This window comes from Electrophorus electricus, chromosome 1 (assembly GCF_013358815.1).
Source record: "Electrophorus electricus isolate fEleEle1 chromosome 1, fEleEle1.pri, whole genome shotgun sequence".
Classification (NCBI taxonomy): domain Eukaryota; kingdom Metazoa; phylum Chordata; class Actinopteri; order Gymnotiformes; family Gymnotidae; genus Electrophorus; species Electrophorus electricus.
Genome location: NC_049535.1, coordinates 23,956,273 through 23,981,099, shown reverse-complemented (window position 1 = coordinate 23,981,099; position 24,827 = coordinate 23,956,273). Strand labels below are relative to the sequence as shown.

At 37.6% G+C, this 24,827-nt stretch overlaps 3 gene segments (V, D, J or C); all 3 read left to right on the top strand.

Moving 5' to 3' along the window:
* Positions 1-9,340: 9,340 nt before the first annotated feature.
* On the top strand, positions 9,341-9,843 carry LOC118241037. The segment is given in 2 exon segments: positions 9,341-9,390; positions 9,500-9,843. Coding segments are annotated over 2 exon segments (387 nt in total).
* Positions 9,844-11,148: 1,305 nt separating this feature from the next.
* LOC118241036 lies at positions 11,149-11,656 on the top strand. The segment is given in 2 exon segments: positions 11,149-11,161; positions 11,247-11,656. Coding segments are annotated over 2 exon segments (423 nt in total).
* A 3,919-nt stretch (positions 11,657-15,575) lies between these two features.
* On the top strand, positions 15,576-16,088 carry LOC118241188. The segment is given in 2 exon segments: positions 15,576-15,652; positions 15,781-16,088. Coding segments are annotated over 2 exon segments (351 nt in total).
* The last annotated feature ends 8,739 nt before the right edge of the window (positions 16,089-24,827 follow it).

The following is a 24,827-nucleotide window of genomic DNA, read 5'->3' as shown; positions in this document are numbered from 1 at the left end:
GAGAGATCTTTCCTAGCCCTGCAATGCTTAATTTTTTGTTTGAATCTGCTGGCTTTAAAGGTGTTCAATTTATTACATTACTTTGAGTGACTGGTCAATTTTGTAACAGTGTATAGTCAATTTCAGTTTGTGTAAATAGTTTATAATTTGAAGTTGTTTTTAGTGTTTGCTTCATATGCTTATTTTATTGAGAGTTGGTAATTCTGGGACAGTGTGCTCTCATATTTAATGGGTTGAGTACAAAGTTCAAGCTGTAAACTTTTTTGGTGCTAAGCTTAAATACTCCTGCAGAGTAAAACAGTTTATTTTGAAAAGTAATTTAAGTGATTCATTTTGCCAAATGGAATCCCACTGATTGTGTAGTGGTAATTTCATCACTGTATCTCACATACCTGTGTTTACTACTGTGTAACTGCAGGAGGCTAAGCAAGATGCGTGGACAAGTCGTAGGAAACAGAAACACATGTTTATTCAAACACTTAACAAAGTACACGTAGAACGCAGGCTATTTGGTTCAAACACTGACAACACAGACGCGTAAACGATAGACATTTTTACATGTATACTAATGACACAATAAGGAGCAGGTGTGAGATACAGGGAAGGCGTGGCAACATTGATGAACACACATAAGGAGACGTTCGGGGGGAGGGGCTTTACCATGACAGAGCCCCTCCCCAACTCCCAGTGTGCCAGCCTATTGGGCTGCAGCCCCAAGACCAACACCAGATGGCGAGGCCAGAGAACCGAACGACCCGACACAAGCTAGCATGAGCAAGACAGAGGAGAGATGGATAGGGACCAAGATGACAACAGATACTGGGCAACCTTTGCTGTCCCACCTCAGGAGGCTCGCCAGCCACCTTTCCCATCTCTGGGGTGGGCACTGGTGCTGCCTCCTTCCTGCCTTTATGAGGCTTCGGTTTGGGCGCATGAGTTCCAGGGCAGTGTGCCCTAGTGAAGGGAGTTTCCTTCTTGCACGAGGTCACCTCTAGGAGTTTTACACGGGCTGGCTTGCTTGTCCCTAGGCGATACCTCATGGGCAGAGCCTTGGGTGGTATCATAGATGCCAGAGGCTCGTCATTCCCGGAGACGACAGACCTTACGTGACTGTTTGCAAGAGAATCCCCATAGAGGACCTCCTCCACCTCCATCGGTGGATCCTCCACATAATCGGACCCCAAATCCGACCACAGACTGATGTCTCCATAATCAGTGTAGCCCTCATAATAGTCCATGTAAGGGTCGTAGGACCCAGCGGAGTCCTCTTCCATGTGCCGATTCTCGTAGTCTGGCTGGTCTCTGCAGGACTCCACAGAGTCCGACCCTGGACCATATTCAGGGCCCCCCAAAAACATCCAGTGGCCTCCTCACCTATTGTGGGAGTGTGGCGTGAAGCCAGGATGATGGAGGGTCTCTCCGCGGGGTAGTAGGACTCAATAGAGTCCGACTCCGGGTACTGGACATCATTGTACCAGTCCTGGTAGCCCGATGTGGGTCAGTACGACTCCACCGAGTCCCCACCCGGACCACACTCCCCAATTCCCCCAGTGGCACTCTCCCCTGCTTTGGGAGTCAGGAGTATGCCCAAGAATAAGGATGGCTTTTCTGTGAGGGCTGGGGGGTGGCGTTTACGAATCTTCTTACCTTTACTTTTTTCCCTGCCATCCTTCGTCAGTCTGTGTTTCTGTGACGACAGGAGGCTAATCAGGATGTGGCGATGAGTCGTAGGAAACAGAAACATACGTTTATTCAAACACTTAACAAAGAACACGTAGCATGCCAGGTATTTGGTCCAAGCACTGACAACACAGACATGTAAACGATAGACATTTATACACTTATACTAATGACAGGCAAAGAATGGGAAGACAAAAAGGAGGCAAAGGTCTCCAACTCCAAAAAAAAACTGAACAAAAAAGAAACTGAACATAAAAGTAGCTGTTGACAGGGAATGTCACTGTGACAACAAGAAACTGCAGGAGAGCTGCAGGAGCAGGATTGTGAACCAGTGAGACTGATTTCATGCTTGTTTGGCATTCTATAAATAAGAGTGATATGCTTGTTTGGCATTCTATAAATAAGAGTGATATATATATAGAGATATATACATTGCCACAGGCAATGACAAATTCTTAATTCTGATGGTCCTATGGTGTCCAACAAACTGATCAATAAGTCTTCTCTTGGTTTCTCCAATATATCTATATATAAACGATAAAAATGATTACAACTCTTGCAAATAATACAGTAGACAACTCTGGCAATAATACATGAGGAGGAAGGGGTGATGACTGTTGTTCCTTTTGTGCCAGTTATTTTAGTGGCTGTGTTTACATGTAGCACATCTAGAGCGGTTGCAGGCTACAGTACCACAGTGGTTATCAGAATGGTCATTTATCTCACTCCTGACGGGAATGTCTTTGTTTTTGTCTCGTCTGTTGGAGGTTAGTGGAGGATAAAGGAATGCAGTCTCTGCATTATCCTGGAGGATTCTGTAGTGCTTAAGCATAATCAGGTCTCCAGCTTTCTGTCACAGTCACAATCACAAGTCGCTTGTCTCTTGTCTCTCTTGGCCTTCTCTATCCGTTCTGCTTGCTCTCCTCTTCTTCTTCTGAGGGTGAATATATATAAATATACCGGATGGTCGTTCTAAAAGTCTGGCAAGGGATATTTGGATCCTCGACTGCACGTGGATGAGAAAACCCTTCATGGATTTGAATGTCAGCATAGAACCTGGAAGATATGCACATGCCCAGAACACCCCAACCCACCTACATGTGTCAGGCATAGGGATATAACAGTTTGATATAACAGTATACAACATTTTATCCTAATTTTTTAACATCCATCTGTTCAGATGCAACACCTAAAATATGAAATATAATGTCAGTTATTCATTGTTAGGATGCAACACCAATGTAAACACCAAATATCTGACTTAACTTCAAGGAAATCTGAGGGCATCAGATGGAGCACCAGTTCAACTTACCCCCAGTGCTCTGGCTCAGTTTACTCTACAGCCACCATTCTGGGAAAAGTGTTGCAGCCCACAAATACACTTCTGCTATTTCAGTTCCATGTTTTACATAATGGTAGTTCTAGTTCAGCAACACATCTGATATAACTTTTTAATTTGAGAGAAATTACGTTTTGATGACAGATGTGATTAGATGTGATTAGAATAAAAAAAAACAAAAAAAACCCCCAAAAACTGACAGGTACAAAGTCATCCACATCCATATTCCTTCCATAGAAAGAGGGAAATGGAGAAAGCAAACTAGGGCCATATGACAAAATTATTTTCTTTAGTCAGATTGATATAGTTATTCTCAAACCCAAGGACGCTTTCCAGACAGAAACGTTTACAATCAAATCACTCACACATTGTGCATGGTTGCCCAAATACAGGTTGTGGGTCATCTTACTTACTTGCTCATCTTACCCCTTTGATTCCACTGGTAAATTACAAAATCTTAGCACACAAAAAACAGGAATCCAGTGCTACTTCAAATACTTTATTTCTTTACTAGGGGGCAGAGAAATGCAAATGACTGTCATAATATGAACCTAACATGAACTTAATGTTTGCTGACATATACATTTAAAATCAACAGCAAGGGGTATAAATAGAATGTATAATTCCTACTCATTTAATGCTTATATTTTTGTCATTCTTATCATTCAACTACTAAGATCTTTAAACATTAAATGTGTGATAACCTTTTTACACACCTATTTAGATAAATAAAGGAGAAAAATGGAGGATCACCTCCTTTTATAGAATTTTTTTGATCAATTCATTCAGCCAGACCACACTGTAATTGTTTTAGATTATTTTTTTTAGAGTAAGTAATTTAGCAATAGCTTTCGGTGTAACGTTTGTGGCCCGAGTACCGCTGGGCGTGGGGGAGACTTTCTTGTTAGTACAGAACATTTATTAACACTAAACACGTAAGACAAAGCTGGCACTCACATATAGCATTTACAATGAATAGGACTATACAATTAACACTAAACAGAGGACACATACACCTTAACATGGGACTTTACAAATGAACGTTACAGCTACAGAGATCTACTTGAACACACACGTAGCAACTTTGACCAACAAAGGGAGCACACACAAACAGGGGTTTAAATAGACACACAAGACATTAACTTTAAACCCTATACACCTGTGTGCAATACCGGGGGCCGTAGTTACAAAAATAGAGACACAGTACATTTGTGAATCCCCCTGCACGTGGTGGGCCGTACCACGTGACTTATGGTGTGAGGAGCAATCCGTGACATTCAGGATATAAAACAATTTACCCAAAGACTCTTTCTTGCTAATTCTAAAATATATATTTCTAAATTATTTACTGTGTGTAACTCTGTTATTGATATAATCCAGTGTTATGGATTATTTGTCATGTTACATGATGGAAGCATAAATAAAAAGGATTTACTGAAAAACAAGTTACTGTAATAACCTGTAATCACTGTAATAACATTATTTCAAAACATTATTTATTTATGAAATAGTGATTTGAAATAATAAATCTTGAAAATGTTATTATTATTTAGTCTTAGGAAATTGTCATGATTAGTCCCTCCCAGCTTCCATGTTCCATGTTTTCTGTGTCTTCTGTATTTTAGTTCCATGCCATAGTTTCGTTTTCTCTGCCCCTCGTTTGATTGCTTAAACCTGTCCCTCATTTCTACCTTGTTAAGTTCATGTATTTAAACCCTGTCATGTGCCCCATGTCTTGGCTGTTCATTGTTTCTTAGAATCCATGTGTTTATGTTTATTTGATGGTTGTGGTTGTGGTTGTGGTTGTGGTTGTGGTTGTGGTTGTGGTTGGTTCAGTGTCTGGGTGTTTGAAAGGCCAACTGTTTCTAAGCCTTTGTTTATTAGCCTGTATCGTTATCCTAGCCTTTGTGTTTCCTAGCCTATGTTATAGCCTGCTTCCTCTGGTTGCCTTCGTGTGTTTTTGTTTGTTTGTAATGTGTCCCTGTACTCTCTTTGTTGGCTCTATGACCCTGGACTGCTACAACAACTTTGATTTTGGATTCGCCCATAATAAATCTCGCTCTTCTCCGCACGTGCGTCCACCTACTTACCGCTCACTGTTACAGAAATGTATGTTATTTCCTTTAGAAAAATGTTCTTTATTTTGTTTGTTGGTGTTTGCAGGTATTCACTCTATTAAACTGATCATTTACCATCTCTTGTGAATTATCTGGGTTGTCAGTCTCTAGCTACTGCCCTCACTGGATATGACAACTTGCAGGCAAACCTTTAGAATACATAGGATATGTATGCGCTAGTGTTACAAATGTAAAGGATTCGCTAAAGAGAAAGAGCAGTCTTTGTGCCGATACCACCAGCAACAAAGGGTTTTTAAAACGCCAGAACTTTCAGTCAGAGGATGGAGCAATTTATTATTCTGCTCGAGAAGCACAACCATGCAACCTACTATAGTAATGTTCTAAACACCACAATACTTCCATGATGCAAACCCATATGAGTAGTTATTTGTTTAGTAACCATTCTGTCACTATTCAGGATTCACTGGAAGGGCACAGAGTGCAGAATATTCATCATGTCATGTAAAATCAAAGGAACTGGGATTCCCAGAGATTCTAAGAAAACTTTATGTAACAAAACATTCATAATATTGTACATGCATATTTCGTGATGCCTTGATGAATGTTTTCGTCAGGATTCATGAAGTTCATTTTTTTTTAATTTTTTTTTTTTAGATTTTTTAAATATGGAATATGGAATGTTGTTTTGATAGTATAATTTTCAGTGTGTGGTGTATGCTTGGTATATAATGCTGGCATAATGTAAAATGTACACATTTACATTTTCTGTTCATATGTAATTTTAATACATTTCACATGAGATTTACATTTGTGTATTTTTTTTGTTTGTTTTTCACTTTGTTACGGCACAGTAACTTCCATTCAAGTATGTTATAATGTTGCCAGTAAATGTGAATGCAAATGTGAGAAAATGAGTGGTTTACTCCAATTTTTTCAAACAAATGTTGATCTGTGTTTGGCTTGAAATTAAACAAGTTGCATTTTTATGCAAATCTGAGCCTGTATATCTGAGAGATGAAGCTTTCCTGTTCAGCTTGAACACAAACCATGTTCTCTACATTTCTCCTCCTGCTGTCAGCAGCAGTAACTTGTGAGTTGTATGCTATACTAATTAAACATTTTCTAGTGGCTAGTACAGAGTACAATTTGGTGTTTTGACAGCAACTGATTGTAACTTATTTTAAAATCTCATAACTGTTGTTCACAGGTTCTAGAAGTATTGAGCTCGTTCAGCCTCCTGTTATGGTTGTTAAACCAGGGGAATCATTTTCTATTCCCTGTAAGATTACTGGGTACTCAGCCACAGGTGGGGGGTACACAAACTGGATACGACACTCAACAGGACAACCAATGGAATGGATTGGCTGGTTCTACAGTACTAGCCAAACTGACACCAAAGACTCACTAAAGAGCAAGATCGGTTTCTCTGCAGACACCTCCAGCAACAGTGTGTTATTACAGGGCCAAAATTTTGAGACTAAGGATACAGCTGTGTATTACTGTGCTCGGCATACACAATAGCAAAAAGTGCCAAAAGGCCTAAACAAAAATCCCCAGTGTAAAATGCTTAGACATATGCGTACACACACACACACACACACACACACACACACACACACACACACACACACACACACACACACACACAAACCACACCTTACATCAGTTCTTACTGTCCACCTTAATAGGGCCACTTTATTTGCTGGTTTAAAAAATATACAGCACATATATTAGCCCATCTGTTGTCAGGCAGGTTTCTTACCAAGAGAGAAATTATTATTGGTAACATGGCAGTGTGTCACGAATGGCCACCCTCCTTCACGTCCCTGATGTCACGGTTTCCCTGTCTTCCTGCACTCCCTGGTTCCATGCCTTAGTTTCATTTTCTCCGTCCCCTATCTGTTCCCCTATTCCACTGCTTGTTTTACTGTCTGCTCTTCCCATGTTCACCTGTATCTGTTTAGTGTCTGATTGGCTTGCTTATTTAAGCCATGTGTTTCTGTCTTCTAGTTTGTTGCTTGTTTTGGTAAGTTATGTATATCTGACAGGTTTGCCTTATGTCCATTTTACTGTCGTCGTCGTCGTCGTCGTCGTCGTCATTGCTTTTCTGTGTATTCCAACTGTGTGTTATATTACCCTCAGCACCCGTTAGCCTCTGTTTGTTTTACCCTTCGTGTCGTGTTTCCTCTATTTAATAAACCGCCTGCTGCAATTGCAGTCTACCTCTGCCTGTTCCTGTCGGAAGTGTTACACAGTGACACTGAAATGGCGGAGGCAGTGTAGTGGGTGTTGCACAGGTAAGAGTGTGTCAGTGAAATAAAATAAGAAAAGACTTGTGAATTACCAAGTAAAAAGCAGCACATAGCTGGAATATTTTTGTGGACATAAATTTATTCATTCATGTGTAATGAGTTATACATGCACAATGCCATATACATGTTTATTAATATGAATATATCATGCATTTCTGAATCTGAATTACGGTGACCTGTATCTGACATTAGCAAAGAGCTATGTTTATAAGAATTTGGTAATTCACTTTATTTTTGTAATGTTGCGTCACATTGACGGATTGTTTCATTTCTGTTACTTTAGCACGATAAAAAGGCAACTTATTAATAAAGTAATAAATGTTTCAGTTCAGTACTTAAATCTTGATGCATGAAGAAAGAAACCTTAATGTTAAAGAAGGCATTTTGTGTGTGTTTTTTCAATTGAACTGAGGCTTGGACTATAAAATAAGCACAATATATAGGTGTTGTCAGGTTTCCTTGTAACACTTGAAATATTACATTATAAATAAAGGGGGGAGAGCATTGCCAAAGTCTGTCATGATAAGATGAACCTAAGACCATAAAAGATCTTCTCAAAGATCACAGGAAAGGTACAGAGACAAAACCCAATCAAAACAAAGGACACACGCTCAAACCACAAGGATAGTTATGGACTGGAAGAAATAAAAATGCTAAAAAAATGCAATTGTATTTGATTATATATGAATACATCTGATAGAATTGCACATATTAAAATAGGGAATTATCTGAATGTGTTATAGGCTAAAGTACATAATTGTCTCAGAATAATAAACTTGCTTTCTTCTGTCCACTTCTGGTGTTTCAAGGCAGAGAGGAAGGATTAATGCAAATTCATTTAGTTGTGAATTTGCAGGATACGAGGGGATGAGTCATGTAAAAGTGAAACATACTTTTATAATGACTCAACACAACAAAGACATAGCACGCAAGCTATCGGTTAAACTTTGACAATATTCACATTTAGACAAGAGACTTATATACACACACACTAATGATGCACAATGAGGAGCAGGTGTGAAACACAAGGAGGGCATGGCCATACAGACGAATACACACACACACACACACACACACACACGTTTGGGTGGAGGGGCCACACCGTGCCAGTTGTCCTTATAGCACGTGATAAATCATTAAATTCCCAATTTTAGGAAAGGGGGAGCAGGTTTACCATCAGGGCACAAGCAGCATGAGTAAGTGTTCTATGTTCTGAGTAGCGACCTGAGCCCGGGTCACTTATTCATGCACTCTTATACATTCAATAATAATACATTACACTGAGTAATACACTTCTTGGTTTGCTTCATTTCTACATAGTATACCAGCACATATGATGGCTGTGTATGTCCCAGTCCTGGTCATGGAATATTCCTGCACTGCATATTTCACTAATGCCAAAAAAACATGAAACTGCAGGAGCAGGACTGTGAACCAGTGAGACTGATTTCATGCTTTTTGGCATTCTCCAAAAAAGACACATTTATCATAGTAATGGTTTAGTTCAGAAATTTTCATGTATTCATTCATCACGTTTTCAGATTATCATTTATTCAGAAAATTCCATCACTAGGACTTTAGATTACTGGGACAAGTGTATTGTGTTTTTCGTTTCTTAAACATCCTAAGATGAATTCACTTATAGCAAGGAGAAAGTAGCAGTCTTATGCAGATATCAATGAACAACATGTCCTAAATCTTGAAGTCGACATTATATTTATTTTCATGTTTCTAAAAACAATTGAGAAATGTCAAAGAATGGCTTGCAGACAGTTACCCTGGAAGTGACAAATCTGATAACCACACATCCCAGTGTGTTTGTTATAATGATGTTGGACGGGATGCACTATATGCAAATCCTACCTCTGTCCCTCTTACAAATGGTCTGTGGGTCTGAACTGAGCTAAGCAGGTCAGTTCCATGTGAGAACCAACAACAATGCTCTCATCATTACTGCTGCTGCTGGTAACAGCTGCTTTCTGTAAGTGTCTCGGGTGAATTACTGTATCTGAACTGGAAAGGAACGTCTTTAAACTCAACATGTTTGTAAAAATTATTTTATAACATGTTCTGTTATTGTCATTCCCCAGGTGGTGTTGGCTGTGTGGAGCTCACTCAGCCAGCCTCTGTGGTGGTCAAACCTAGAGAGTCATTCTCCATCTCCTGTAAGATCTCAGAGTCAAGTTACTGTATTAACTGGATACGGCAACCCACTGGAAAAGCTCTGGAATGGCTTGGCTATCTGTGTAGCGGTGGTGGCACTAATCTCAAAGACACAGTGAAGAATAAGATCAGTTTCAGCCAGGACACATCCAGCAGCACTGTTTTTTTAAGAGGCCAAAACTTTGAGATTGAAGACACAGCTGTAGATTACTGTGCCAGAGAGTCACAGCATTACACATATACAGCAGGCCTATACAAAAACAACCCCTGACAAATATGGAACAAAAAATGTGATAAAAAAAACAACCCATGACATCACACTGCTTACCTGTTCATCTCAACATACACAACAGATTATTTTCCTCCTGCTTTACCTTTGTTGTTGACTTCAATATCAACTGACTAACATATACATTATACATTATTTTACAAATACACATTTTATTAGTTATGCACTATGGCAAATATTAATTTCTAATAAATATTCTTTTAGTGTTTCTATATTACAAATGCACTACACAGGACCACAGGTGAAGAACAAGAGATTATAGCATTTAAATAGTGTTTTTAGTGTCTGTTGTATGGTTGAAATCCTTTTATTTGTTTATTACCTCTGTGCTCTGTGCGTATATATATATATATATATATATATATATATATATATATATATATATATATATATATATATATATATATATATATATATGTGACCTTGTAGTATGGTTTTCATTGGTCGCATTGATCTTATACTGCATGCTACTACAAGGACGAATATGCATTATACAGTAGGTAGCAGGCTATTTCAAACATTGCCATTACCTTGACGTACTGTATTCAGTTTATAGAAGGAATGAGCTCCAGAAGAAGTGGGAGTTACTTAGGGTTCAGTATACTCATTATAAGAAGTCTGCACATTTGTGAAGCAGTGAGAGGCTGGTGCACTTACACAGGCGCAGAACATTCGTGTCATCCATCAGTAGTATGTTTGGTGTGTTCAAGTGCAAATACACACAAGCAACAATGGGCGATGGATGGTGATCATGGGTTGCTAGTATGTGATGTTACTTCTTCACTGGAAAAACATTTGAAATAGCTTAATGTTTTGCTATAATGACATATACATTTAAAATGAACAACAAGGAGTAATAGAAGAGCTGATGAGGAAAAAGCAAGCCATAGGAGAGAACACTTGAAGTAATCATCATAGTCACAGGGCCAGATACAAAATGAACAAAGTGTGTGAAAGTAGGGAGAAATTAAAAATGTTTTAAAAATAGAATTGTATTTCATTGAATGTAAAGAAATCTAAATATAATTTCACATAATAAATAGGGAATAATGTGAAAGTCTTATAGGCTTATAGTACATAATTGTATGTACGTGCTGTTTCATGTGCACTAGTGGTGTTTTGAAGCAGAGAGGTGTGATAAATGCAAATTGATGTTGCCCTTATAAGAGGTGATAAATCTTTCAGCTGTACATTGCAGGCCATACTGCCTAATGTCATTGTGGTAGCTGTGAAAAAAGGAACAATATATCCACTATGGAGATAATTGTGAATGTGTTTTTAATAACAATGTTTCTTCAAGGTGAGCCAATGTTCATCATCAATATCTGAATTACCTTAATTTTTTCACAATATTTTGCCATATTTACAGGATTTTGTTCTCACAGGTATTCTCTGCCAGACATTTACCCAGTCTGAAGCTGTTGTTAAAAGACCAGGAGAATCTTATAAACTGATCTGCACAGCATCTGGATTCACATTCAGTAGCTACTGGGCAGCTGTAGTCAGACAGGCTTCTGGGAAAGGATTAGAGTGGATTGCAACTATAGGCACATCTAGCAGTCCCATCTCCTATTCCCAGTCAGTGCAAGGAAGGTTCACAATCTCCAGAGACGACTCCAGCAGTCAGCTGTATTTACAGATGACCAGCCTGAAGAGTGAGGACACTGCTGCATATTACTGTGCTAGAGAGACACAGTATGAGAAGACAGAGGAAGAGCTGTACAAAAACCACATCCTCACACATCTTCACACATCCTCATTGTACATGAAAGATTCCTCGGACATGGAGCGTTAGAAGTGCATGTATAGAGAAAAGATAGATCCTTATATAATACTGGATGTGAACCAATCTAGAAATAGGTACTGAACCTTCTGCAGTTTCCAATATTTAATTTATTGCTAAATTAAATCCAGTCAGACCTAAACTGTAAAATATTATAGGTCAGGCCAGTTAATCATTAAATAAATTCCTTCCTTCCTTATTTTCCAGTGCTGTTTTCATGCAGACACATTCAAATTTTTAGCATTGGTTAATCTTTGTTCCTTCTATTATATTGAAGGTGAAAACATTCTGGAACTGGAAACTGATTGAAGACAGACAAGATTCCACTTATTTACAATATCGTTGAAAAATGACATTACTTGATCAACTGTAATATGTAAGTGTGTTCAATAGAAGTTAACTTTTGAATCCAAACTACATTAGATAGTGCTAATGTTCACATTTTAGGTAAGGGGGTGCAGGTTTAAAGTCAGTGTACATATTATTCTCCTTTGCTCCTTTATGCACTCGTCATTTAGATTTAAAAATGAATAATCAACAGAACTCCAGATTTTTTTAGAATTAAAAATTATAACCATAGAAAATTTATAAAAAAGTTCAATAGCAAAATCAATAAGTATAAATATGCCCTCCTCAAATGATCTCAGGGCTTTCATTCTGCTCTCAAGTAAATGTTTAATATATTGATAAAATATGAATAAACATACAAGAAGTTTAGAGTATCACTTTGAAATATATTTGATGATTAATGATGTTTTAAATAATGGTTAGCAAAACACCATGATTGCAACCCTGAACAGAAACTTCTTCAGTTACTTTTATATAAAGGATATGCAACAATTTGAAGCAGGAGCAAAGCACTAGAGCAAGATTCATTGATTTTAATATTATTGCCCTTTTTTTTTCATTTTTTAAAAAAGTTTTTCATTCTCACTATAAAAAATTGCAGTATAATAAACAACACCATTTGCAGTACAATAAACAACTCCACTCAATCTCTTAAAAAAAATGGTTTCATTTCTTTCTCGTTTAGTAAATAATAGTTTCAGTCCTGGATGTAGCAGCTCCTGTTTTCCTGAAGAACAGAAAATCCCACCAGTACAACACAAAAAATGTTTTCTACATCTCCACAGCTGTCACTGACAGCAGCATCCTGTAAGTAAATTAAAGACAGTTCACAGTCTTGAATGTCACTAAAATGGAATCCATTTTGATTGAAAGTTATTTTTAGCGCATTTTTTATTATTATTATCCACAATTTATTTATTTATTTAAAATTCACAGTGTACTTTACGTAACAAAGATGAGTCACTTCATAACAGCTCACATCTGTGTGTCAGTGCCGATAAACATGCAGACAAAAAGAAGCAAGCAGCGGTGTAGTTCTCCATCTTATATGATTAATGAAAGAAATTAAAATGAACCAACTACAACAAAAGGAGACAAAATAACATACAATGACCGACAATCTGTACTGCAAACAGAACAGGCTTAAATAAGGCATAACAAAATTGCATAACAGCCTTTAGGTGGTGTGGCGAATGAGGGAACACACACCACCTGAGGGAGGCATGGCACAATAGAAAACACAGACACATGTAAAACAAGAATAACAAAAACAAAACCCACGTGCAGAGCCACCACCAAATGACGTAGGCTATGGCAGGGGGGGATACATCACACAGCAGATTCAAGGAGCTTAACAAAGTCTCACCAGAATAGCTCCATTAGCTGGAAGGTCTCACAGTCAGTAATTAATATAGTTTGGATTCCAACACCTGCAAAAAAGGCATTGGAATGGGTTGGATTTATGACTGTTGGACAGCAGATAAAATCAAGGAACTAAAAAAAAAGTTCCATGGCATCAGTCTAACCTCGTCTCCTGCTGAGGTTAGGTGTCCGGAGAACTCCATGAAGGTGTCCTGTCAGGTCTCTGGATATGCTTTCAATGACTACGGCACATGCTGGATCAGACAGCCACCAGGCAAAAGTCTGCAGTGGATTGAGATCATATGGGGTGGTGGATCCATAGACTATGCAGGATCCTTTAAGAGTCGCTTCACCATCTTCAGAGACACGAGCAGTAATATGCTCTTCTTAGACATCACTGGCCTGCTGCCTGAAGTCTCAGCTGTTTATTATTGTGCAAGAACAGCAGTACAGCTGAGGCTAAGGTTAATACAAAAATAAATTTTTACAGCTGTTTTATTTAGAGTTATCACATAATCTGCATTATTTAGGAAGCATAGATGATAGACTACATAGCAAAACAGTCACTACAAGTCTCATATTAATATAAATAAGAAGCAATTATATGTATGTTGTATATAAGAGACTTTGAAAAAAGTATATTATTGAAATACATAAACAATTCTGAGATTTGCTGAGGCTCACTGAATGTACTGTTCCAGTTATTTACATTCTGTGCTAACATACGGTGCAGTGGTAGCTCAGCAGTTAAGGTGCTTTACTGGTATAGGTTGCTTGTTGGGTCAAGCCCCACCACTGCCAAGTTGCATCTATTGGCCCCTGAGCAAGACCCTTAATGCTCAAGTTGTACTCAGTCATAATTGTAAGTTGCTTTGGATAAAAGTGTCAGCTAAATGTCAATATACTCACTTTGATAAACCACTAGGACTCATCCCTCACTGAAAAAGCAAACAAATGTAAAATACTGTTACTCTCAGTGTTGCATTTGTCATATATTTGCCCTTTCCACCAATTTTTCCAGTTTTCCAAATTTCTTTTTCTCTTTTCCTATAATTAGCATAATGAACTGACGTTTTGTAAAGGATCTCCTGGTATTTAGTCATTAGTTACAGTATAATAAACAACTAGTCTCTATAATGAAGTATAATAAATAATAATAAATATCTAATAAAAATATAATAAAAAATAATACATATATTTTTAAAATGGTCTCACTTGGATGACAAGATAACTAAAAATTAGTTTCAGTCTTGTATGAGGCAATTCCTGTTATCCTCTGACGAACAGAAAAATCCCATCATTGCAACACAAACCATATTTTCTACATTTCTCTATCTCTAACTGACAGCAGCATCACATAAATTAAGCAAATTAAGTAAATTACATACCTGTACCCACTTCCATTAGTACCAGCTGCTCTCAAGCAGCTATGGGGAGCGTGGTGCTTTACTGAATTAGACCTATGCAGTGCCTATAAACTAAAAGAGCGTGATGAATGGAAGACAGACTTTAGCACATCTTCTGGACACTACAGTATCTGGTCCTTCTGTATCACTGTCTTCTAGGCATATATCAACGAGGTCATAAATGAATTTCTGGGTAGATCCTGCTCTGCTGATATAACTCTTGAAGACTTCAAAGTCGCTTTTGCCAGTGCCCCTGTACTGCAGCAGCCCAATCCCATCAAACCCTTTGTCGAGGAATTCATTGCAGTGGCTGTCATTGTAGTGGCTGATCTTTGCCTACAAAGGGTTCAGTGTGACAGACGCAACAATCAGCATGTTCTGGATCTGCCAGATTCCTGGGAAAAATACTCGACTGCATTAGTTTCTATTATTCTGAGAGTAGCAAGAGCTCAGTCCATGCAGTACAGGGCAGGTTCACAACATCTATTAAAACTATGTTACAAACATGATTGTGATGAAGTTCATGATTTCAAACTTTGAAGATGGTTCAAATGTAGACCTGCAACCCTGTAGAATCATGAATGTTTAATTTTATTAAAGAGATTCGGCAACCAAGAATGAACTGTTTTCTTTGTACTTTTTAAAAGAATGACCGATTGTTTTTTTTCTCTCAAAAAGCAGATTGCAGTAACCTTGTAGTTGTCTACATTCCATTTTCTAAAATACCTTTTTCTTTCATGGGTATCCAGATATGCAAATGCTAGCTTCCCACCTCAATCTTTCTCTATTTAGGTGTTGAGGCAGTTAAGCTCTGGAGAGCAGAGATCACTCCAGAACAACAACACAACCATGTTCTCCACACCTCTTCTACTCCTGCTGGCAGCTGCATCCTGTGAGTTATTGATTAAATAATTTAATTTGCTGCAATTGCAATCCTGTTTTGATTACTTATTAAATTCAAGTTTGAAGTGTAATATTTTTATTTGTAGTTAATTATATCATTTTTTTTTTCATTTACAGATGTGCATGGTGAAGAACTGACTCAGCCTGCTTCCATGACAGTGCAGCCAGGCCAGAGTCTGTCCATCAACTGCAAAGTCTCATATTCAGTTACTAGCTGGAACACAGCTTGGATCCGACAACCTGCAGGAAAAGCCCTAGAGTGGATTGGGTATATCAGTAATAGTGGGGGTACAGCTTACAGTGATAAACTAAAAAACAAGTTCAGCATCTCTAGAGACACTGGCAGTAACACGATAACATTACAAGGACAGAATCTGCAAACTGAAGACACAGCTGTATATTACTGTGCAAGAGACTCACAGTAAGAAGAGCTAGTGATTATGCTTTACAAAAACCTTGTGAGTTCTGTTTGAGACACACTTCCATTATTCCAATAAATCCAGTAAATGCTTATGGATTCATCTCAGCTCAGTATGCCATGTTATGCAAATTTGAAATGAAATGAAAATGCAATTTATATATAGAATAACTTTTAATATATAGAACTGTCATGGGACGCTGCCCCCCCCCCCCCCCCCAAGTCACGTGGTACGACCTGCCACGTGCAAGGGGGGTTTCACTCATGTTTGTAGTCACACCCCTGTGAGGGCACGCACCTGTACGGGGTTAAGTGTTACCGTGTGTCTCTCTATTTAAACCCCCATCAGTATGTGCTTCACCGTTGGTTATTGTTTGTTTGTTAGCGTCTGAAGTGTAATGTTAGGATCCATTTTTGTCTAACCTGTGTTAATGTTAAAGTCTTAATCGTTGGTGTTAAGTTCAAAGTTCAAAGTTCAAAGAGAGGCTTTATTGTCATTTCAGCTATATACGAGTGCACAACAAAAACGAGAGAATATTCCTCCAGGACCATGGTGCAACACAAAACAACAGTGCAACAGACAACATGCTACACAAGTGCAAACAGTTCGATATAGTGCAAAATGTCATAAACATTAAATAAACAATAATAAATACAGGACAGGACAAATACAAAATGAGTAGACAGTGCAGTTATTTAGTCCAGTACACAGTACTAGGAATATGTAAAGTGAGTTGTGCATAGGAGTCAGTGACATGCTATACTGAACATAGCAGTCACTGGTAGCAGCCAGAACAGTTCACAGTACAGTGCTGGTTTAGTACAGTACTCTAGCAGCAAGTCGGATAATGTGCAAGACTACAACAGGAGTGCATAGTTTATTTGTGTGAAGTGTGACTTCAGCACTAGTCCGATGCAAAACAATGTATGAGTGTGTGTATGGATATGTATGTATGTATGTATGTATGTATGTATGTATGTGTGTGTGTGAGTGTGTGTGACTATGTATAAGCATGTGTGTATGTGTGTATGTATATAAAAGTTCCCGTTTTTGGAATCTGAATTGGGATTGGAGTTAGCCAGAGTTCAGGAGTCTAATGGCTTCTGGGAAGAAGCTGTCTGGAGGTGTGGGACTGGATGCTGCAGGACCTTCTTTCAGATGGCAAAAGGGTGAACAGTTCATGTGAGGGGTGTGTGGGGTCTTTCACAATGTTGGTGGCTTTCCGGATGCAGCGTGTTGTGTAGATGTTCGTGATGGAGGGAACAGAGACCCCAATGATCTTGTCAGCTATTCTCATTATTCTCTGGAGGGTCTTGCGGTCAAAGGCGGTGCAGTTCCCAAACCAGGTAATGATGCAGCTGCTCAGGATTCTCTGTATAGTACCTCTATAGAAGGTAGTGAGGATGGGTGATGGCAGATGGGCTTTCCTCAGCTTCTGAAGGAAGTAAAGACATTTCTGGGCTCTCTTGATGATGGAACTAGTGTTCAGGGTCCAGGTGAGGTTCTCCGCTAAGTGATCACCAAGGAACTTGATGTTCTTGATGATCTCCACTGAGGAGCCGTTGATGGCAAGCAGGGAGTAATCTCGCCTTGCTCTCCTGAAGTCAACAACCATTTCTTTTGTCTTGTCGACATTCAGAAACAGGTTGTTGACCTTACACCAGCTCAACAGTTCATATAATTGGATTAATTGACTGAATTATTACATAGGTCTTTATTACAATTTATTAGATATTTAACTTGGAAATATCAAAATAACCTACTGCTACTGTACACGCTGGACATGGCAGCCTGCAGGAAGAACTCTGGAGTGGATTCGGCAAATATGTGGTAGCGGTAACATTTACTACAGTGATTAACTGAAGAGTAGGTTTCAAGTTTCCAGAGACACTAGCAGCACAGTAACCTTTCAAAGGAAGAATCTGCAGAAAGAAGAAAAAGCTGTATATTACTGTGCTCATGAACTACGGTGACATAATTCAGCAACATTCCTGTTCAAAAATAACCTCTGAAGAAAACATTGTTACTGTGAGAGTCTGTTAAAATAAAAATAAAAAGTATATAGTGAATTAACATGACCACATGTTTATTGGTCCTCTGAACTTCTTAATGATACAAAATGGAACTATATCAAATTATATCAACTATATCAACTTTAATAAATTTTATATCAAATAACGACACACCTGTGTGATTGTGTGCATAAACCACAGTGTTACAGTTTAGCTTCCTTGTGCAAAATCATCCATGATTTAGTAATCTTGCAATCATTTGGAGATCTGTCCTCTGTCACTGCAGTTTGAAAAAAGAAGTGAACATTTTTTTGCCAAATAAGTGGTTAATAACAATGAAACTTTCAGTGCCTAATTAGAAGCAGTGAGCCTTCAATATTAAATCGAATTCAGTTTGATTAGCTTTTAATATCTAGCCAGAGGCTTAATATTCCATTGATCCTGCATCCTCAAAAATGAATGCAAAGAAATTAGATCTCACCAGCTGGATAGATAGCAGAGAGGAAATAATGATAGTTTGGAACTAACACAAAAACAAGTGGGCATATTTATTATTCAGCCTATTTAGTCTTGCCAAATATGAACATTTAAATCAACTGATGGCATAACATTTTAAGTGATATAACTGCACCAAAGAATGTAGCTCACCAGACCGACCAAAAGGACAATGGTGAGGTTAAAAATATAACATTTCAGTGAATATGTACTGCAACTTAAAATATATTTCTAAACTCACAGTTTGTGACTAACAAAAGAATATATTTTAAACACTACATTTTCAGTGTGGTGCCAATTCCAAAAAGTATGTGTTTCTTTAAATTCCATTATTAGTCACATGTGTAAATGCAAATATTGTGTTCAGGCTCCCTTCCTTAAATAGTTCACATACTACAATAAGAACTCCCTCCTCTTAAACCTGAAAAACATAATAATGCTTTCTGCATATTTATTCCTGCTTCTGGTAACTCTGTCCTGTGAGTTTGACTTTATATGAAAACTTTACATTTTGTGCATTACAAAGTGCATTATTCATCTTTCCCTATATTTTGTAGTAATTCTAATATTTTTTTACAGGGGTCCGTTCTTATGAACTCACTCAGCCTGATTCCTTAATGATCCATCCATGTCAAACTGTGACCATAAACTGCAAGGTCTCTACTTCAGTAACCAGTGTCCATGTATCTTTGATGCGGCAGTGAGGAGGGAAAGTTCTGGAGTGGATTGGACTAATTTATTCAGGTGGAGACAGACCTTAAAAGAGTCTCTGAAAGACAAGTTCAGCATCTCCAGAGACACTTCCAGGAACACAGTAACATTAAAAGGGCAGAACCTCCAGCATGAAGACACAGCTGTGTACTACTGTGCTACATCCTCGCAGTGACACAAATTAGAGGCCACACATGCAAAAACATGGAAGTTCAGTGCAGTCTGCTTTCAGTGAAACACTGAAATGTAAATATACATGTGAAACATGAACATCACAGTCAAGAAATTTTTAACATTCACTTCAGTTCGTACAGAGGATATGCACCTTCTGAATCCAACTCAGTAATTTAATGTATTTATTTTTAGGTTAAATGGTCTAGGTACACTAAAAATGAAAGCTTGGTGTATTGCAACAAACCTGTTTCAAGTAGCATAGTTACACATTTAGTTTCTTATTAAGCAACTGAACAAGATAGAATAGAAATAGATTTATGCTTCACAGATAAATCATTTCTACATTTTCACAAGGATTTAAGCACTGATCTGTTGCTGATCAGTGACCTGATGCTGCTAAGTTTGCCAAGAAATCATTGATAAAGGCCAGGGTCAAACAACCAGCAGACGATTATGCAGAACCAGATAATTTCTTGTGGAAAATAAGTCTATGAAATGTCATAAAATACTGCAGGTGATTCTTGGATTCTTCAATCCCCATCAACAATGTTAAGCATACCTGGCTAGCTAGCATATTCTAATTAAAATGTGCAGCGGCATAGAAGTGACCAATTTCTATTAGTTTGCCATACAAAAATTCAGTTGTTATTTTTATAAGTTTAGAGACTTATTTCAAGCTTTATCATGTTTTACAAGTATGACACTTAACACAATATATATATATATATATATATATATATATATATATATATATATATATATATATATATATATATATATATATATATATATATATATATACATATATATATATTGTACCTGACATAAACTGAGCTACAATGTTAGCTGTCATCATATGGTGTGAATGCAACCCAAAAAGTAATTGTCAAATATAGGTCCAAACATAGATTAAATTACTGATAATCACAAAATGGAGGTATCATTTTAAAGTTCCATGTCACAAAATATAATACATTTCACTGTTAATAATGCATGACTTTCAGAGGTAATGGTGCCTGACTTTCAGGAAACACCTGTGTTCTCAGAACTGACCCAGTAATGTAAATGTATGAATTTAAATATGCTTTGTCACTTTTTCAGTATAGAGTTTTAGAAATAGACTTCAGGCTGTAGACCTTACAAAACATTAATCGAGCTAAATAAAAATAGAGCTAAATTAACATTTTCACAATGTACATCTCGGAGGTATAGAAATAATACTCTGTCCTTTAGTACTCAATCCAGTACTTTCTATATTTAATACTCATTTGATGCTTATATGTTCTTACCATTCTATTGTGATTATAATTCTATTATTGTATCATTCTCTGTGATAATTTTTTTACAGATCCAATTTGATAAATAAATTAGAAGAATGGAGGATCGCATCCTTTTGTATATCCTTTTTTTTAAAAATCAGTTTATTCAAGCAGACCATGCTGGTTCATTTATTTTTTGTTTCTCACTTTGTTACCTAGTGCACTTTGACTTCCACTCAATTATATGTTACAGTGTTGGCAATAAATGTGAATGCAAATTTCAATGTAAATGAAAACTCCTTTGCTCCATTTCTTTTCTGAAAACAAATATTGGATCTGTGTTTGACGTGAAATTAAAGAAGTTACATTTTTATGCAAATCTAACCCCCTATATCTGCTGAGAGAAGAAATGTCCACTGGTCATCTTGAACAGAAGTCATGTTCTCTACACTTCTTGTAACTTTTGAGTTGTATACTATACTAATTAAATATTTTCTAGTACAGTACAGAGTGCAGAATAGACTAGTAGAAAGTGCAATTTGGTGTTTTGACAGCAACTGATTGTCACCTATTTTAAAACATCTTAACTGTTCACAGGTTCTAAAAGTATTGATCTTATTCAGCCTCCTGTTATGGTTGTTAAAGCAGGGGAATCATTTTCCATTCCCTGTAAGGTACTCAGCCACAGGAGAGGGGTACACAAACTGTATACGACACTCAGCAGGACAACCAATGGAATGGATTGACTTTTTCCACAGTCTAAAGAGCAAGATCAGTTTCTCTGCAGACACCTCCAGCAACAGTGTATTATTACAGGCCAAAACCTTAAGACTAAGGATACCACAAAGTACCAAGAGGCCTACACAAAAATCCCCAGTGCAAAAAGCTCACACATATTTGCGCACGTGCACACACACACACACACACACACACACACACACACAAAGTGCACTGCTCTTCTTTGGGTTTTAGACCATTGTCAACATGGCAGTGACACTGAAATGGCAGTGGCAGTGTAGTGGGTGCTGCTCTGATAAGAGTGTCAGATAAATACAATAAGAAAAAGACAAAAATAAATTTAGATTTTCATTCTGAATCACCAATTTAAAAAAAAAAGCATAAAAAAGGTACATTTTTGTGGGTTATAGCCATGAAAATTATTCATTCATATGTCTAGTGAGATATACATATGCAAAGCCATGTACATGTTAATTAACATGAATATCTCATTCCTGTCTGAATCTGAATTACAGTGACTGCTTGCGCTGAACTAAATACTCCATTCTATAGCGAAGGAAAGTGATCAGATTGCAGTGCCATAAACAGCCAACAGGACTTCCCAAAAATGACCTTCATGTGCGTGTCACATATGTCTTCTACACACAGTATATATTTTATTAAACTCACTGAAAGACGTTTATCATGTCATTCATTGTCATGGACTTTTTATTATAATATGTGTGTAGATTTGGTGTCCTCATATTTGTACGACTTTCCTAAGTTACCATGCAACTATGACCCATTTGAGGAGAGGATTTCAGAGGATCAGGTTTCAGAGGATCAGTAAAACACTGGTCAAACGTTTTAATATATTGCATAATAATGAATGAATGAATCAATCAATCAATTCATATTAATAATATCAAGTTTGGTTTATTCGTCACATACATAGTCATACACAGTATAACTCGCAGTGAAATTGTGGTAATATTCACCATATGTACATCATACTGGAATACCATTAACTGCTAAACTGCAAAAACATGACAAACACATAGTCAGCTGACAGACATTATTACATATTCTTGTTTGTGGGTGTCTCATGAGCCTTTAGTGGTCCATCACTTAAGCCTCACTACAGAGCTGGATTGGCAGTGCTATCCACAGCAGTCCATCAGCTTTGCAGAGCACAGTAGAGTAGCTCCCTCCAGTTCATCTTCAACACAAACTATGCTGTCTGTGGCACTACTGATGTTGATGCTAACCAGGATATCCAGTGAGTTTATGGGGTTAAGAGACTATTATCATAACATGCTAATCTACATTGTGTGACTGTCCTTTCTTTTTTTCACCGGTGTTCACTGTGTTGACCTAACACAGCCCAGTTCTTTGAGCGTCCAACCTGGCCAGTCAGTGACCATCAGCTGTAAGGTCTGCAGGAAAAGGTCTGGAAAGGGTTGCCTATGTAATCACTGGTGGAAGCTTACACTATAAAGATCCAATGAAACCTAAATTTACTTCACGAGACACTTGCAATAGTGCAATAACACTGCAAGGCCAGAATCTGGAGACTGAAGAAACAGCTGTGTATTACTGTGCTCAAAACCGTCATCTGAGTGGTGGGAGTGTACAAAAACTCTGGAGATCTGTCATTAGCACAGAGCTATCTTTATAAGAATTTGGTAATTCATTGCTTTTCTGTGTATTCCAACTGTGTGTTATATTACCCTCAACACCCCATAGCCTCTGTTTGTTTTACCCTTCGTGTCGTGTTTCCTCCATTTAATAAACCGCTTGCTGCAATTGCAGTCGGAGGCAGTGTAGTGGGTGTTGCACTGGTAAGAGTGTGTCAGTGAAATAAAATAAGAAAAAGACTAGCAGTAGCACATAGGTGGAATATTTTTGTCAACATGAAAATTATTCATTCATGTGTAATACGTTGCACATGCACAATGTCATATACATGTTTATTAATATGAATATCATATATGAATATCATTTAGTAATTCACTTATTTTTGTAATGTTGCATCACAATGACAGATTGTTTCATTTCTGTTACTTTAGCACAATAAAAAGGCAACTTATTAATAAAGTAATAAATGTTTCAGTTCAGTACTTAAATCTTGATGCATGAAGAAAGAAACCTTAATGTTAAAGAAGGCATTTTGTGGTTTTTGTTTTTGTTTTTTTTGTTTTTTTCTCATTGAACTGAGGCTTGGACTATAAAATAAGCACAATATATAGGTGTTGTCAGCTTTCCTTGTAACACTTGAAATATTACATTATAAATAAAGGGGAGGGAGCAGTACTAATGACTGTCATGATAAGATGAACCTAATACCATAAAAGATCTTCTCAAAGATCACAGGAAACGTACAGAGACAAAACCCAACCAAAACAAAGGACACACGCTCAAACCACAAGAATAGTGATGGACTGGAAAAATTAAATATGCTAAAAAATGCAATTGTATTTGATTATATATGAATACATCTGATAGAATTGCACATATTAAAATAGGGAATTATCTGAATGTGTTATAGACTATATACATAACAATTGTCTTAGAATAATAAACTTGCTTTCTTCTGTCCACTTTGGTGTTTCAAGGCAGAGAGGAAGGATTAATGCAAATTCATTTAGTTGTGACTTTGTAGGATGCGGGCACGAGTCACGTAAAAGTGAAACATACTTTTATTATGACACAACTCAACACAACGAAGACATAGCACGCAAGCTATCGGTTAAACTTTGACAAGATTCACATTTAGACAAGAGACTTATATACACACACACTAATGATACACAACGAGGAGCAGGTGTGAAACACAAGGAGGGCATGGCCATACAGACGAATACACACACACACACACACACACACACACACACACAGACGTTTGGGTGGAGGGGCCACACCGTGCCAGTTGTCCTTATAGCATGTGATAAATCATTAAATTCCCAATTTTAGGAAAGGGCGAGCAGGTTTACCATCAGGGCACAAGCAGCATGAGTAAGTTGTTCTGTGTCCTGAGTAGTGACCTGAGCCCGGGTCACTTATTCATGCACTCTTATGCATTCAATAATAATACATTACACTGAGTAATACACTTCTTCGTTTGGTTCATTTCTACATAGTAAACCAGCACATATGATGGCTGTGTATGTCCCAGTCCTGGTCATGGAATATTCCTGCACTGCACATTTCACTTATGCCAAAAAAACATGAAACTGCAGGAGCAGTTTTGTGAACCAGTGAGACTGATTTCAAGCTAGTTGGCATTCTCCAAAAAAGACACATTTATTTATCATACTAATAGTTTAGTTCAGAAATTTTCATGTATTCATTCATCACATTTTCAGATCATCATTTAT